The sequence below is a fragment of the Cryptococcus neoformans genome, chromosome 4, assembly GCF_000149385.1.
Source record: "Cryptococcus neoformans var. neoformans B-3501A chromosome 4, whole genome shotgun sequence".
Taxonomy (NCBI): domain Eukaryota; kingdom Fungi; phylum Basidiomycota; class Tremellomycetes; order Tremellales; family Cryptococcaceae; genus Cryptococcus; species Cryptococcus deneoformans.
This window is the reverse complement of record NC_009180.1, coordinates 1,412,777-1,428,760: the sequence shown is the minus strand read 5'-3', so window position 1 is coordinate 1,428,760 and position 15,984 is coordinate 1,412,777. Positions and strand designations below refer to the sequence as shown.

The 15,984-nt window shown below is 48.1% G+C and overlaps 5 protein-coding genes across 5 annotated transcripts; 2 read left to right on the top strand and 3 right to left on the bottom strand.

Moving 5' to 3' along the window:
• Positions 1-396: 396 nt before the first annotated feature.
• Positions 397-1,485, top strand: CNBD5030 (hypothetical protein; the record flags this gene model as incomplete). The annotated part of the gene is made up of 4 exons (XM_770681.1): positions 397-597; positions 656-733; positions 798-931; positions 987-1,485. 4 exons carry the CDS (start codon positions 397-399, stop codon positions 1,483-1,485), a joined length of 912 nt encoding a protein of 303 aa, XP_775774.1.
• Positions 1,486-1,678: 193 nt separating this feature from the next.
• On the bottom strand, positions 1,679-6,513 carry CNBD5020 (hypothetical protein; the record flags this gene model as incomplete). The annotated part of the gene is made up of 17 exons (XM_770680.1): positions 1,679-1,792; positions 1,847-2,073; positions 2,125-2,332; positions 2,381-2,618; positions 2,670-2,815; positions 2,868-3,190; positions 3,239-3,476; positions 3,530-3,662; positions 3,721-3,882; positions 3,934-4,257; positions 4,304-4,817; positions 4,866-5,111; positions 5,164-5,487; positions 5,545-5,615; positions 5,667-5,763; positions 5,826-5,933; positions 6,003-6,513. 17 exons carry the CDS (start codon positions 6,511-6,513, stop codon positions 1,679-1,681), a joined length of 3,984 nt encoding a protein of 1,327 aa, XP_775773.1.
• Positions 6,514-7,270: 757 nt separating this feature from the next.
• On the bottom strand, positions 7,271-8,643 carry CNBD5010 (hypothetical protein; the record flags this gene model as incomplete). The annotated part of the gene is made up of 4 exons (XM_770679.1): positions 7,271-7,423; positions 7,501-7,782; positions 7,836-8,052; positions 8,108-8,643. The coding sequence occupies 4 exons, from the start codon at positions 8,641-8,643 to the stop codon at positions 7,271-7,273; spliced, it is 1,188 nt and encodes a 395-aa protein (XP_775772.1).
• Positions 8,644-10,779: 2,136 nt separating this feature from the next.
• Positions 10,780-12,905, top strand: CNBD5000 (hypothetical protein; the record flags this gene model as incomplete). Its single annotated transcript, XM_770678.1, has 11 exons — positions 10,780-10,940; positions 10,995-11,082; positions 11,134-11,149; positions 11,202-11,407; positions 11,459-11,866; positions 11,926-11,958; positions 12,014-12,083; positions 12,139-12,211; positions 12,263-12,475; positions 12,529-12,553; positions 12,609-12,905. The coding sequence occupies 11 exons, from the start codon at positions 10,780-10,782 to the stop codon at positions 12,903-12,905; spliced, it is 1,590 nt and encodes a 529-aa protein (XP_775771.1).
• Positions 12,906-13,138: 233 nt separating this feature from the next.
• CNBD4990 (hypothetical protein) lies at positions 13,139-15,589 on the bottom strand (the record flags this gene model as incomplete). The annotated part of the gene is made up of 5 exons (XM_770677.1): positions 13,139-13,165; positions 13,225-13,436; positions 13,494-13,731; positions 13,783-15,342; positions 15,401-15,589. 5 exons carry the CDS (start codon positions 15,587-15,589, stop codon positions 13,139-13,141), a joined length of 2,226 nt encoding a protein of 741 aa, XP_775770.1.
• Positions 15,590-15,984: the final 395 nt, after the last annotated feature.

Genomic DNA, 15,984 nt, shown 5'->3' with positions numbered 1-15,984 from the left:
AAGTTTTGCGTCATGATTGTACTTGTGCTAAATTGTATCATATAAACTGCCCTTTATAATTTTGGTATTTTACGTGATCTCACGAGTCTTGAGAGCACTGTCAAGGATTAGCGAATAACTGCATTATATTCATTTGTTAGAATCATGTACTTATATATGCTGTTTGAAAATGATGGAGCTGGGGCAGAGGACACAAACCCGATGCAGGCATCCATCAACAAACGAAACTTGTTGGATTGTTGCTATCTTATCTCTTGACGTCAGCAGCACTCTTACAAGCCGAACGACGGACAGGAGCGAGGTGCGCGAGGTGAGGTCTACTCATTTTATCATCATGCTTTTTCGACAGAGTCCCCGACCAATCGCACAACTGCGAATATTCATCGCCCGAAGATCATGTTCTCTGATATGCCTGTGTACCCCGGCGCGGCATTCATAGCAAGCGTGCTAGGTGTTCACGGATACCGCAAGGGATCATTATCCCAATCAGGAGCCATTGCAGCCTTTTGTGTAGGCTATGGTCACCTTGCAAACCCAGTAAAGTTATTCGGAGTGACGATGATCGGCATGTATCTAATTGGCTCCAGAGCCACTAAGGTATGTGGCATCATCTTCTCCCATCCTGCTATTGAATCGTGAATGACTCGCAACTCAGGTCAAAGCCGACGTGAAAGCGAAACTTGAAGACGGACCGGACCCGAGCAAGTCAGGTGGCAACAGGACTTGGATACAGGTGGGCAGTTATTTACTAGAGGTGTAGTGCAATCCAGATAATTTGGCTCACTTATAAATTGTAGGTGCTGGCCAGTTCTCTCCCGGGCCTCGTGGCCGCTTTACTCTACCGTTTTGGCCCAGCGTCTCAGTTGGATAAAGCAAATGTGGTGCTCTCTCTTCATCCTCTTTCCAGGCCTTTAATTTACACATCTTTGGGGTGAGATGCTCAAGTGGACGCTCATAACGTCTAATTCATTGACGACTTGGTATAGCTTGAACGCGACTATCTTGGCCGACACGCTCGCCTCTGAACTTGGAATCCTCTCTTCATTACCGCCGCTCCATATCATTACATTCCAAAGAGTTCCTCCTGGGACTAATGGTGCCATTTCCTCGTTAGGCACCTGGGCATCAGCTTTTGGAGGTGCTGCCATAGGCATCACCCAAGTCATTGACCTACTTATCGAGAACCCCGCCTGTCGTACCAGCGGATGGACTTGGGCAGGTGAACTCGTAGCTGTTGGTGCGAGCCTCGGGCTATTGGGCAGTATATTGGACAGTTTACTCGGAGCCACCCTTCAATCTACATACTATAATGTTGAGGATAAACGGGTCATAACGGATGCGTCCCCCAACTATCATACTTCAACACAAAGGGTAGAAGGAGTAAAGAGGATTGGTGGAGGAATTGATTTACTTTCCAACTCTGCCGTCAATTTCGTCTGCGGATGTATACTTGCGGGAACAGGGTGGTGGTATGGTTCAAAATGATGGTTTATACTCATATAGATTAATTGTATAAATTAAGTGAAAACGTATACGCTACGAATCACAAAGTGATGGCTTTCGAATCGATAAACGCTTTAGTCATTACTTACTACTCGTACAGATTAAAGCTAGGCCAAAGATTTATGCATTTTCTTGTGGCATTATTACATCTACGTCATTTACTACGTTACTGTCACTAGTATTTCACTGCTGCCTGCTTAGCAGCAAGGAGCTTATCCCTGATTGCTCTAGTAGAATCATCTGATGCCCCGTTCGTCCGTAAGATATAAGCAGAAGCAAAACGTTCAATCTGTGGAAGATAGTAAGCTATTATTGATACCCCAGGCAAATGACAGTCACTTACCTCCGCCGCAGGGATCTCATCCATTTGTGACATCCATCGTTGGGCGAGTATGGAGATCTGTTCGGCATAAAACTCTCTTTCCTCGTCATCAGAGTTTTCATACAGTCCAGTAACTGCCTCCCAAAGGTCTCGCAAAGGAACTCCCGCATCAAGCAAGGTGGTAGATGCCCACCCAGGAGATCCTGGGTAACCAGCAGCCTCGGCATACACAACAGGAATCATGATATCTATACATCCTGTCAGCACGCAGACACATGTAGGATATGTATTCGACTTACCCATAGGAGCTGCTTCACTAGGGAAGTATCTGCGTCCCAGACTCTTGACAACTTCACTAACGCCAGCTGCTCCACCGATCTTACCCGCGCTGCCAAGCAATTGTCTCCAGACAGCCTCGCAGACATCATCTACGCGGGTGTCGGCGGTCTTTAGGATCAAAAGGATAGGCTCGTAGAGCCTAAAGGGTCGAGCATAGTTTTGGTACAGCTGATGATAGTTAACATGAGTCCCTCTTTACGAATTATCCACACTCACTTCATCAAGCTGCAACAGCCCATCGTTCAGACTCGCTAAGACTTCTAGCTTCTCCTCGCCAGTCATCTCAGGATGCACCTCAACTGCACGTGCCACTTCCATCTGGACTTGAGCGACGTCAATTTGCTCTTGAAGACGGCTTGTGAACTCTACATCTTCTGAACCTAACGAAGCGGCGGACTTGGCAGACGTGAGCGCTTGGGCAAGGTAATAAAGGCGGTCGTGAAGAGGCATAGGGCTGGAATTTGATCGTTAAACTGATACTTTGAGAGGCAGTAAGCGGACTCACCTTGGACGGGTAGCAAGACTTGAGAGCGCCTCGGCGGCAGGTAAGTACTGCTCTCGTCGGGCATAGAACTTCCACAGCAAGTCTCTCCTGTCTTCAACGTTACTGATGGTGATCTTGAGGTAATCTTCAATGAAGGGTGTATCGAACTAAAGGTTTGTGCAATGAGTAAGGCTTCAAAGAAACGACACCTAGACACACCTCAAGGAGTTGTTCTTGAAGACCTCGTTCCACTTGCCAGTCATACAAGTAGAAATGGAAAAGTTCGTCGTCCGATGCTATAGCAAGAGCGTACGCTTCGTTTCTATTTTGAGTAGCAGTAGCCGCGTCACCCTCCGCTACTGCCTTATCCAATCGATCGTCCGCCACCTTCAAAGCCTTGATGACCTCAGCGTAGCACTCCTTTCGCGCCTCAAACAGCGCCTTTCTAGGGTCAGCAGGGTGCTCGCCGTCGCGCACGAAGTCGATGGCCTTCTTATGAGGGTCAAGATCACTGGCAGTGCGGAGTGCAAGTTCGATGGCGCCTACAAAGCATAAGGTCCTGTCACACACAGCCCACAAGATAAACTTACCGAGAGTATAGTTGAGAGTCCTGTATCTCTCAGACACTTCTTGCAGTCGAGGAATAGGTATGCTTCCCGCAGCTCTGATAAAGAGGCGCAATGACTCTGCAAGACTCTCTGTCTTTTCGAGTGGGTCGCGAGTCGCTTCAGCACGTCGCATTGACTCCTCCGCCTTGTACTGAACGACATCGCCGGGTTGAATAAAGGTTCCACACCGCTGCTGAAGGATTTCGCTCAAGGTGTCAATCTGTGCCAACGACATCAGTACGACGCCGACAGTCTTCAACGAGAAATGCCTACGCCTAGCTCTTGGCCGATTTGCTGCTCAATCAAAGCTGTCACAAGCTTTCGCGCAACAGCCCTTCCGTCTAAGCTAGTGATAAGAGACTCAAAGGTCAAACTTGCCAATGCCGATTGAGTAACAGGATCACATCTATAACGATTCACCGTTAGTTTTCCATTTCCGCCTATTAGCGCCATAGTCAACCCACTTGGCCACGATGTCAGTAATCTTGTAGTCCGATAATAGCAGAACGAAGGAAATCGCCTCAACAGCCTGCTTAAGCAAGATATTAAGACCGTGGAGAGACATTTCTTCTTGGGCCCAAGCGATCTTGGCTTCGCCTTCGACTTGGTAGCTCTGGAAAGGGTGCCTACACAGTTTCGGTCAGTAAGATTCCAATTACGATCATGGAAGGACCCACTCTTCAAGATATCGTCTCAAGCTCTCCAAATTAGCTTGAACCTTGCTCAAGACGGTTTCCTTAATCCCCAAAATCTGTTTTCCTCCCACAAGAGGCAACGTCACCTTGGCGCTCCAGATGGGTCTGAGGTATCTAGCTATAGCCAAGGCCAAACCGTCATGTCGGGAAGAATAGGTTATGGTCTTGCCTCCAGTACTGTCCTTGACTACGGGTTCGCCAGATGTAAGAAGTATGGTAGAAAGGGATGAAATAAGATCGGGATGCTTGGTTTCGGGGGTGGAACCAAGCAGCAAAGCCATGGCAGCAAGCTGAGTCTTTCCAAACCTGCTTGACAGTCAGTTTTGCCATGATAAAATGCCTGTACGCTTACGTCATACGGATGGTGTTAACAGCTACATCCTTCTCAATTTCCAAGTTCGCCTTCAAGATATCGACTGGCCTGGGCTGATCGACCCAGAACAATCCGCTAGCTGCAAGCACCAGGAACCCTCTAGGGCCGGCTTCAGCCTGCCTCGGCAAAGCACTCAGAGCAAGGCCATCTGAGCGTCGCAAACTGGCAGGTGAGTTCTTAGGGTTCGCATCGCTCAACTCTACAATAGCCCAAACTTGGCTAGGCACGATCTCAGTGGCAGTCCACTCTTGGAACACGGGAGGCTCAAGGGTCTCATAGTTCTCCCGTAATGCTGATTGTCGACCGGACTGAGGGATGGCAAAAGTGAGGTGAGTCTGGGTAAGAGGCGCGTTGGGGTCATACTGCACGGCGATAAAAGTGCCAGAGGTGTAGATGGATTGGTCAGATACAGAAAGCCCAAGTTGAAGAGGTGGAGGGGCCCGCAAGATGATGGGGTAAAAAGAGGGTGTAGATACAAAATAGGCTCGAACACCTAAATGTGATATTAAGTACCACCGCAGCTAAACTTCAACTCACTTACCATTCGATGCGATGGCAACTAGACAGGCTCTTTTGCTTTCATGACCACCAATGGCAGAGATGCTAACAATAGTGACGGCGCCGCCCCTGGGATCCCGGTTCAGATCGTGCTTCAATCTGTTGTACTTGGAACGAAGATCGAATCGGTTTGCAGAGACATCGTAGAATTCAATCTCTCCACCAGTGTGGAGAGTGTAGAGACGCTTTTGCTGGGAATCCACCGCAAATGATTCAATACCAGCTTTCACTAATTTAAGGAATCGATTAGACACTCCTAGAATGGGTTGCAACGAGCTTACCTTTCGACGCAACAACACTTGGAACCCAGTTGCTCACACCTCCACTGGTCCTATTCTTCAGTCTGACACTTGTCGAACTTCCAAACAGCCATGAGCTGTCAGAAGAGTAGTCAAGCTCATAGAGATCCTTGTTAGCTCCAAGCACGAAGACCCTCCCCTCATCGGTACCCTTGATGTCCACCATCACTGTAGGAGTATCAACGGTAAGATTGGTGTGATACAGAAGGATCTCGCGAGATGTCAGGGACCGTGAGAGACCGAGAAGGGTGGCTTTAGTGGAAGTACAGATGACAAGAACATGGGTAATATCATCCACGAAAACGTCTGCAGCAAGCCTCAGTATACGTCGTCCCAACCTCTGAAAAAGGATATTAAACTTACCTTTTCGGGCCTTGACAAGGCCTACGGCCTGGATGGTATCCGTTTGCTCGTCATAGCGGCTGAAGTCGCGACTAAGATGAAATGTTCAGTGACCGATCCGTTTAAACCAGATGCCAACCAACCCATCTCCGTAGTCCCATAAGAACAACTTGTTGTCAACCGTGAACCATGCTCTCTCAATCTCTTCAAAAAGTCCCATCTTAGCAGTCAAATGTTTAACTAATCACCCATGCCAGTTAGTTGATGTGTTTCAAAGTCACTCCCATATTTTCATTACTGACAGTTGAGCTCTTGATGCAAAGCGTCTGGGAGAGGAGTGCGCTTGGTGACAGAGCAGCATTTGTATGCCGCGGAAGCACTAGGGGGAGCAGCGTAAGGGTCCTGGATTTCTGTGAATACCGAGAATGCAGATGTCAGCGATGAAAAACCATTAATATCTCGGACTCTCAGTCACTCACGCGCGCTAGGACCAAGCTTCTCTTCCAAATCGGCACTGATATCCACATCGCCCCTCAAACCTCTCTCAACTTTCCCACTAGCTCTTCCCAATGGTCCATAGATAGGATCCTCGTCCTTGGATACACTCTCAAGAGACTGGGGCGCTTGCAGAGGGGTGATATACCGGTTCCACTGAGCGACGGGCTGAGATGGGTATGGCTGTCCAACGGCTCCAGAACCAGGCGCAAAAGGCTGAGATAAAGCTTGGTTCTGGGAGATTGGGGCTCCAACTGTGCCCATACCAGGTGCAGTGCCGCCATAAGGGTTGTACGGTGTTTGAGGGTAAGGCTGAGTACCGGGTAATTGAGGATAAACTCCCTGCTGAACAGGCACGCCAACTTGTCCGGAGAGATAGGGCTGGACCTGGTTTGAAGAGGGCATGATCTGAGTGGAATATTGGTTGGCCTGCTGGCTATGGGAAGAATCGGCGATGTGGCTAAGACGAGATAGAGAAGGGAGAGAGGACAACATTTTGTTGAACCACGCGCGCTGTGTGTAGGATTGCGCAAGGGATGGTGGTTACCGGGAGACAGATAGATTTCCGGAGAGGAAGTACTGGGAATAAGGCGAGCTATGGGGTCGGGATGAGGAATGCCAGATTAGGAGGGTGTTGCAGCGACCAAAAACAGCTTGAACCAAGAAGTGGACGGATGATTCCAACACAGAAGAACGATGCGGGCAAGAAACATGAAAAGATCACGTGACTATTAACAGCTCCTCAGGATTTGGCTTGGGGGACTTGGATTCAAATCGGCTCACGTGGCTGTTGTTCGTTATTTACACGAATGCATGCAATCAATCAGTCAATATAAAAACGCATGTGTATCAAATTTTGCAATTAAAATAGCATAGATAAACCTCCAACTTCAGCCCTTTATGAATGAATGAATGATACTAAAGACATGATGATGCGAAATGTGCTGTGATCTCTTACATGATAAACCGTACAAAGACCTTCGTTCGGCTCGTGATTGTTGGTCGGGCTCATGATTCGTTGTTGGTGTCGTTAATCAATTCTCGGTATACTACTGCTACATAAACATGGGTGTTTTCCCCTTTTTTTTACAGTTTTGAGTGTCTTTGGCGGAACGGTCGGTACATTTTTCATGGTCGGCTCGAGTTTCTGCTCTCTCTTGATCGCCTCGACTCCTGTTTGGTGCGCTTGCGATCCATTTGAAGTCGTTTTTCCTCGAATTGTTCCCGAAGACTATTATATACACTGTATCACCTATATTAGCATTGCTTCTGACTCTTCTCTCGGGGATACACATACCGGAATTTCAAAGCAGGCAATGAACGAGCCACAAATCCTCTGCTGACCAAATCCTTCTGAATCGTGGAAAGAATATTGGCTGGAAGAGGAGGACACCCGTCCCAGTGGCTGAGAATTATGTTGTCCTGAGCAAAAAAAATCATTAGGCCTATAAAGCAGGGAAATTTCATGCCTTGGCGGCTCACCTCTTCCTTGGTATACTTGAAAACCTCGACATCTTCCGAATGCCTCGTGTTCTTCAGTGTTCTCAGCTTCTTTGACTTGTGACTGGCAAAATTCCCATCAGATTCGTCTTCGCCAATTTCCATTGCTTTCAACTTCGAAGATAACCGTCTCTTGCGCTTCTTGCCTTTGTTGATAGTTGGGGACTCAAAAAGAGGGGTCGGTGTGGGCGCAGAAATTGAAGCTTTCTTCAAGCGGGAAGCGCCAGACATGGAAAAAGGTGATGCAGGACAAGAAGGAGGTGTCTGCCTCCATAATCAGCGGATCTTGAGAGAAATATATCCAGAGATCGACTCACAGGGTAAAGAGCCTTGGCATCACGTTCCATCGCTTTTCCTTCTGAGACACCGGCAGTCTTGGGAGTAGACTTGACGTGACCTGCGCGCTTGCCCAACTTGAGGCTTATTTTGGGAGTGGTAGTAGGAGTGGGTAGCTGGACCTTGTCTGGCACAGGACGACGAGGAGTAAGCAAAGGTAAAGCCTTTCCTCTTCCAAGAGACTGCGTCACGGGATTCCTGTTGGTAGTCCGTCAGCAACCAAACCTTTTCAGGATCGAGCAGTAAATCTTACAGTTTGTAGACATTGGAGGATAGAAAATGCTTTCTTTCGCTGTCGATACTTGGAGAATTATTAGATTTCATCTCGTCAAAAGAAGTAACGCCAAGTGAAGCCGTTAATGAGCGATATCCTTCTTTGGCCTTCACAGGCAAAGATGGTTCGAGAGTCGTTTCCTTGACGGGCTTTGACTTGGGTTTGATGTCTTCTAGCTTGCAACTTGCTCGCACAAGAGGCTCAGACGTACGTCTGGCACTAGAAATACTAGCGTGCTTGTATAATTTGGCACGCTCTCGAGCAAGCACATATGATGGAGCAAAAGGGTCGCCTTGAGTATCGTATGATCTTGAGAAAGGATTGGAAGCGCCGCTTGAAGATTGCTCGTAAACAGTGGCATCCATGGTAGCGAGTGAATGACGACGAATGATCTGAGGCATCATCTCTTGAGATGAAGATGAAGGGATGACCGTGTCGTTGAAAATCCCTTGAGCGAGGAGGGATGTATGACCCGAAAAAAGATGTTCCTGCTTGCCGTTATTGCCTGACGGCATCCGCAGTGTCGTTTCCACACCATCTTCCCCTTCGCCCTCGAGATCTAAACCAGTAACATTTGATTCAAAAAATATTTCACTCAAGTACGAGTGAAACTCGTCAGGAAATGGGCGCCTTTCTTGAATAATGGCCTTTGCCTCCAGAGATGAAGGAGTGGCAAAGCAAATGTTTGGCAATGGAGTAAACGGTGTGGAAAGATGGATAATAGGCTCCGGGCACCTAATAATCGAATTCGACTCTCTGGAAGTTGAATGCGGAAAATCTACAGGAGTAGGGGGCTGCTCGTCTTCGATTAGCCACTAGACGATTTTTGGACAAACAAGCTGCTCACGAGATAAGACAAGGCAGCGACTCCTTCAATTTTGTGTAGGCTTTCCATCCTATCCAACACACCGCTGATCTCCTCTTGCAATGCTTCCATGTAGCACGACTCTGTATAGTCGGCAGGGTAGATAGGACGTACGCAAGCGCCCATTTCTGAGGTCAGCGAAGCCGGCTCACCATCTCGATGGCGACGAGGAGCTCCTCGCAATTCGTGTGGAGTGCTGTACTTCAAGGGAGGAAGACGTGCCTGATAACTGGCAGGGCGGTGATCGTAATATGAACGATAAGCAGAGTCCACAGAATGACTGAAAGAGAAACCTTGGGGGATCATCGAGAGGTTGCTGACACTATTAGGGGTGATTTTGGTGATTTACTACAGTGTTATATGGACAGTTCTAGCCGGTTTGTAGCCCGGGAGCTGTGAGCTGTGAGGAGGAAAAGGGAGAAAGGGTGGCAAATTTGGTGGGGAAACTAGGGAAGGAAGGGACGGGGATTATATAGTTGTAAGTGCATGGGGTAAGTCTCTTGCAACTTGTCCCCTTCTTAAGCGACCATCAGCGGCGTTACCCCCGACCTGGCTAACTTTTTAGTGTGTACTATTCGCAATTCGCCCGAACAAGATCAGTCGCGAAAGGAGGGGAATGATAGCCCGTGACAAAAGATCCGTGCGTAATGGCAAGTTCCAACTTTCCATTCTCGAGCGGCGGGCGTTCATAGGGGAAAGTAAGAGGTGACGTACCTGTACACCAGCCCTTTCCAGGAAGTCCATAGGATCTCGGACGGTCAGAATATCTCACTGGATTTCGTTGCCATCTTGGCACAGTTAATGCAAGTGCTTGACCTGTTACGGTCAGATAAAGCAGACAAAGATCCCGATTCGATGAGCTGGCATGGATTGCCCCTCTAGGGGGGGTTGAGCGCTGTTGGAGGCTCATTATAGCGCCAATGGACTCCTTTCTGAAGTCAAATAATTGAATCACCATCATGAAAATCATGGATATACCGAAATTTCGATGGTTAAACAACAGTTTGTGAGGCCTGGAGAAATCAGTGACGGGAGAACATTGGATTCAGAAGTCGTACTGAGATAGCTAAAGTCTCTATTACGAATGTCGTCTTGCTAGCGGACTGACAAGCATATCAAATGATGTCTGATTATAGTAGAGACATATGTATAACAGACAGTTATTCTTGTTATTATCATGACTGACGACCAAATGATGGTGGACGGCGTATTCCGTCTTCGTCTCTTCTCACTCCTCCTATCTTCTTGTCTTCTTCTATCTTCTTCTTCTGTTGACCCGTCGAAAGAAAAAAAATCCGGTTAATAACCCCTGTTACGTAACTCGCGTCTAACGCGTTTAAATGGATGCTCTTGGCACCACAGCGGAGGATATTATTGTCGCGAGACCCGACTATCAAGCGGAGTTAAGGTGCACTGGCTGCAGGTGCTTACTAAAAAGTGGTCTCCATTTCACTCTACCATCTAGGATATATTGATATGCCGTGAGCTGCAACTTGTTCTTTTAATAATCTCCATCTTGCCCATCGATTATCTCTAAGCACTCAGCGAGGACCACCTGGCAACTCGCCCTTTCCACCCAACCCTCTCGACGGAACGACAGCCCTTACCAGCTGGGAAAAAAGTCAATCGGGCAGCTGTCGTTCAGTCCCTAGTGTAACATCGAATGGTCCGAAAGCCCTAGCCTGGGAATCATTTGTGTCAATCAGCCCTTGGCTTCACTCAGCTTGCGGTCCAGTCATCGCGGTCAACTCAACTTTATTACTACTATCAGCAGTGTCCAACCACTATGTCTAACCAACCCATTGCTATTCCAATGGATATGGAGGGAACTTTAGAGTATACCCCCTCCCGCCATTCACAAGAAACGCATCATAAAAGCCAGTATGTGTTCAAGCGGCAGAAGAAGGAAATGCCTCTCCCAAGTAAGCGAATGGCTATTACCATGCTGTAAGTGTACTTGCTTGGAATTCTCTGAAAGGCTGATTAAGACTTTCCGTACAGATGCGTTTTGTTCCTTGTCATGTTTCTTGCCGGATGGAATGATGCGAGTCAAGGACCTCTTCTTCCATCTCTTCAGCTCTACTATAATGTTGGTCATGTCTTTCGAGTTTACCCCTGCATTTGCTGATATAACATTTAGGTTGACTATCTTGTCAGTAAGTGCTTCAAACCATAAAACAGTCAAGGGCTCTGTTTGACTCTCCTCAGTTTCTATAATCTGGATCATGAACTTTGTAGGATTCATGATTGCTGGACTTACCAACGTCCTCATCACGGATAGGTTTGGTTTCGGTATAGCTGCTCCTTTTGGGGCATCCATGCAAGCGGTAGCATATGCGCTCATTTGCTGGGGTTGTCCCTACCCATTGTTCCTAATCGCGTACATATTCAATGGCTTTGGTTTAGGTCTGCAAGTGAGTTGGTGTCGCATATAATGAGACCGGCATACTAAGTAGAGCTTCTAGGATGCCCAAGTCAACTCTCTAACCTCGCGACTACCTAACGCGTCGACTAAAATGTTCTTGATGCACGCTTGGTACGGTTTCGGCGCGACAGTTTCGCCATTCGTCTCCACCGCTTTTGTGCAGCACGTACAACAACGAGTCTATCTCTATTTTGCCGTGTCTTTAGGTTTGGCGATTGTGACCATGATTTTTCTGATTTCTGTTTTTCGTTTGCGAACAGATGATCAGGTTGTTGGTAAAAGGGAAGAGACGGACCAGAAGAGCCCAGCTAGCTCTGATGTGCCTGCGGCTGTGAACTCGGAGGGGCAGCTCAGCGAAAAGAAGCCGAAACAGAATAGTGGCAGTAAGATGAAGCGAATCATGAAGACACCGGTGGTGCATTGTATGGCGTTCTACATGGTGATATATGTAAGTTCGCTTGGCTAAAATCGGATCATTTTGATCATGTACTAAGACCTCAAATATAGGTTGGAGTAGAAGTCACCATCGGAGGATGGGCTGTAAGTTCATCCTATGATTTCTATCAAAATAAAATCGGCGTTGATCTCCACACAGACATCTTTCCTCATAGACGAAAGAGGAGGTGATGATAACGCTGGCTATGTGTCAGCAGGGTACTTTGGAGGTAAGCTGCAACACCCGTCTGTGATTCTATTAGTGACTCATTTTCGTGCTTCAAGGCTTAACGCTAGGCCGTGTCGCCCTTATACCCGTTTCCAACTGGCTGGGCCCTCACATCTCGATATGGCTATAGTGAATGGTTTCCTGTCGAATTTGAAATATTACGCGCTGACAAGTGCATAGCACTGTGCTCTCGATTGTCCTTTCCATCGTCATTTGGGTCACCCACTCTATCGTGGGCAACGCGATTTGCTTCTCCTTTATTGGTGTCTTACTCGGCCCTATGTATCCTTTGGTCATGAATGTAGTGGTAGAAGTCCTACCTGGAGAGCTGCAAGGTGGAACTATTGGCTGGATCGCCAGTTTGGGTCAAGCGGGGAGTGCTATCATGCCATTGTGAGTGATCTATCTGCTTATGAGGAACAAAAGTTGATCCTTGGAGACCATAGTATTACAGGTGCCATATCGGAAAAAGTAAGTTTCCCCATTGATACGATGCGTCTACAGGACTTACCTGTGTGCTTTGTAGCACGGCGTCTGGATCCTTCAGCCACTGATCATTGCTTTCATGTGTGCCTCCCTCCTTCTATGGATGTTTGTCGTACGCGCCAGCCATCCCAATCGATCTTTCTGGTGTATTCCGAGAGCTGTGACAGCTCAGCCCGACAAGGAGGGAGTACATCATGAAGTTCCATTGGAGAGCAGAGTTGAGGAAAGGCGCGAATGTGAGGAGCTCTGTGACGGCCAAGATAATGGTCACATAGAGGATCTTAAGTGGAGACGCTCCATTAGGGAGGCCGAAGCAACGCCGACGAAGGGCTTATGAACTGTTCTGATCTGGAAGGTATGTATGTCATAATGTTTGGGTGGACAATATTCAAACGGTGTAAGCCAATGATGTGAGAACGGGAGCATGCACGTAATGCATGTTTTTAAAGACCAATCTATAAGTGATGAATCTCCATTCCATCCGCTGATGTCTCCATCTAAACCCCCTAATAATAATATGGACATGAATAGACGTGAATAAACTGATTTCAATTTTCATACAAATGTCATCTAACTCCAGACATCGCTCATCAACCTCTACACAGCACCGTCTCATCAGTAATGATCTTACATAACCAAGAAGATAAGTCACTTACGTTCCTCTCCTTCAGCATCTTTAACTCTTTGGCACCTTCCACGGCCGCACTGCCACCCTTCGCCGCACCCAACATCTCCATCAGTCTTTCTTCCACAGCTTTGGACATGGTCTTTGCGTCACCGCAGATGTAGATGTAAGCACGCTTCTCCAAAATAAGCGGAGCGAGCTCGGAAGCAAGGTCGTGGATAAGATCTTGCACGTATACCTTGCCTATATTAACATTGTGAGTGATGCGACCTATATCAAGCAAGGCGCAATCACACTTACCCCCATCGGGCTTCTTCATCTCTCTTGAAAACGCCACTTTCATCCTGAAAACACCCTTCAGTTCTTGCTCATACTTAGGCCACTCTTCGCGATACAGGAAATCCTCGTCGGCTCGGCGACACCCGTAGAAAAGGTACATTGGGGCCCAATCCTTGAGAGCGTCGGGACCGTTTTTGTCAATCGCCTTTCGAGCGAGAGCAATGCGTTCTTGTACAAAGCCGCGGAACGGAGCAACACCCTACGGACATTTCGTCAACCGCAAATCACTTTTGCATAGTTAATAACTCACAGTACCGGGACCAATCATGATGATTGGCACCTTGGGAGAAGTAGGGAGCCTAAAGGTGCTTCGCCTCACGTGAATGGGCACTTTGTAAACATTTTCCTTTACATAATGACCTCGGGGACCAGAAAGCTTGTACGATGGCACCTTCTTCATGGAGACATGAGAGACATCGCCCTCAACTGGGGTGTTCTCGCCAGAGTGAGCCATCTTAACATTGAGAATGAAGTTGGTAGACAAGCCAAACACCCATCGAGGCTCGTGGTGGTGAGGCGGGCTAACTGTAGGCTGGTACTTGAGTACAACCGCGGTAACGTGGATGGCATTAGGGTGAAGTTTTGAAGAAGAAGAGATCGAGTAGTAGCGAGGCTGAAGACGAGGGACTGAAGACACAATGCGATCAAAGGGGATAGGCCAAACGGTTTGTGACTCGAAAGGGGGTTCAACAGAGTCGCTGGAGGCAGACTGGAGAACTTCGGCAAGTTTGAGAGCCGGACCGTCTATCTCATTGGCGTATGCCTCCTTGTCAGTACCCCATCTAGTGAGCTTCTCACGAGCTGCCTCGGAAGGAGCGTATCGAGCGAGAAACGCGATGGTTTGACGGGAAGCAACAGCAGAGATGTCGAGGTAGTGACGGAAAATAGCATCGTAAGTAGCAGGAGTAGGAAAAGGCACCTTGGCGAGGGCGGGGTCGAGGGACTCAATATCAACAATAGCCTGACGACGGCCAGATGCGGCAAGACCAAGGACAGCCAACATACGGTCAACTTCAACGTCAGAGTTGGAAGGCCAGATACCAACATGGTCACCATGTTGATAGGTCATACCAGTGCCAGTAATATCAAACTCGATGTGAATGCAGTTCCTGTCGCCGCCAACAGAGAATAGCTCTTTGGACGAGAGAACAGGGGCAGGGTAAGGATTTTTTACGCCGTACGCTCCAACAGGTGTGTTGGTCCCGCTAGCCGAGGCAAGAAGTGCTCGAGAAGATAGTTCGCCGTGATAAACTTTTTCTGGGCTGTGATCATGCAATTCCTTGACCACGAAGTCGGGAACATCACCAGCGCCGCCTTCCTCCACACCCATTCTCTCAGCAAAGGCCGTCCACATTGGGTCTTTCCAAGCCAAATAGTCCTCCTCCATGCTCTTGTCATCATCACCTTCGCCGCGCTCTCCAATTCTCTTTGCGCCGAGCTCGGTCAACCTTTTGTCCAGCTTTTTGGCAACTTCATTGTAAAACTCGTACGTCCTGTTTCCGAGACCAAAGATGACGTAGTTCAGGTTTTCAAGGGTGCTGCCGCCCTGGGAGAATTCGGGTTCGGGTTCTTGAAGAAGTTCCATCATGGCATTGGCATTGTCTGTGGGTTCACCTTCGCCGTACGTCGCCATAACAAAGATGACACAGGCGTCCTCAGGAACCTGGTCAAGCATGTTCATGTCGTACTCTTCAGGATCGCAGACAAGGGACGAAAGACCATAACGGGATTTGGCTTCCTTGGCGAGACGGATAGCGTATTCTTCAGCAGTACCAGTTTGAGAACCATAGAAAATGACACAGCGCTTGTTCTACATCGCGTCGTTAGCTTAACTACTGACATTCAATCTGCATCCCAGAGACACGTACAGCTCTTGTCATCTTTCCAACAAAGTCACTAGGGTCTCCCTCGTCGACACTAGCCTTGTTTGCTATGGCTGCATGAGGAGCGGCGGCTCGAGTTTTTCCCCCGATGAAAGGGAGCGACTCGCGGAAGAAGAAGAGGAGGGGGAGCGCGATTGTGAGCGTAATGATCACAATGTCTATCGCGCTCAACATTTTGAGACTGTTGCTGTGGGAGCTGGAGAGTGGAATGCTCGCAAATGAGCTGGGCAGTCGTGTATGCAAATGAGAGAACAGGAGAAGAAGTAAAAGCCAAAGAAGATCAAGAAATGTAGGGCTAAAGAAGCGCGGCCGAAGACAACAAAATCGAACGACTGATGGAAAAAGCGTCGAGCTCCGAATTTTAACGGGACTTCCCGGACGCCCCACCCGGACACGCATTGTTTTTTATTTGTTTGGTTCCCGCCGTCTTCGCTCGCTGGTGGCCTTTTGTCGTGGGTTTATCAGGCCCTCCTGCGTCTGACATAGTAATTAACAAGATGCATACAGAGGGGTAGTATCGATTAATCTCTGATAACTTTTTACCTGATGAACGATCGTAAATGTCCAGC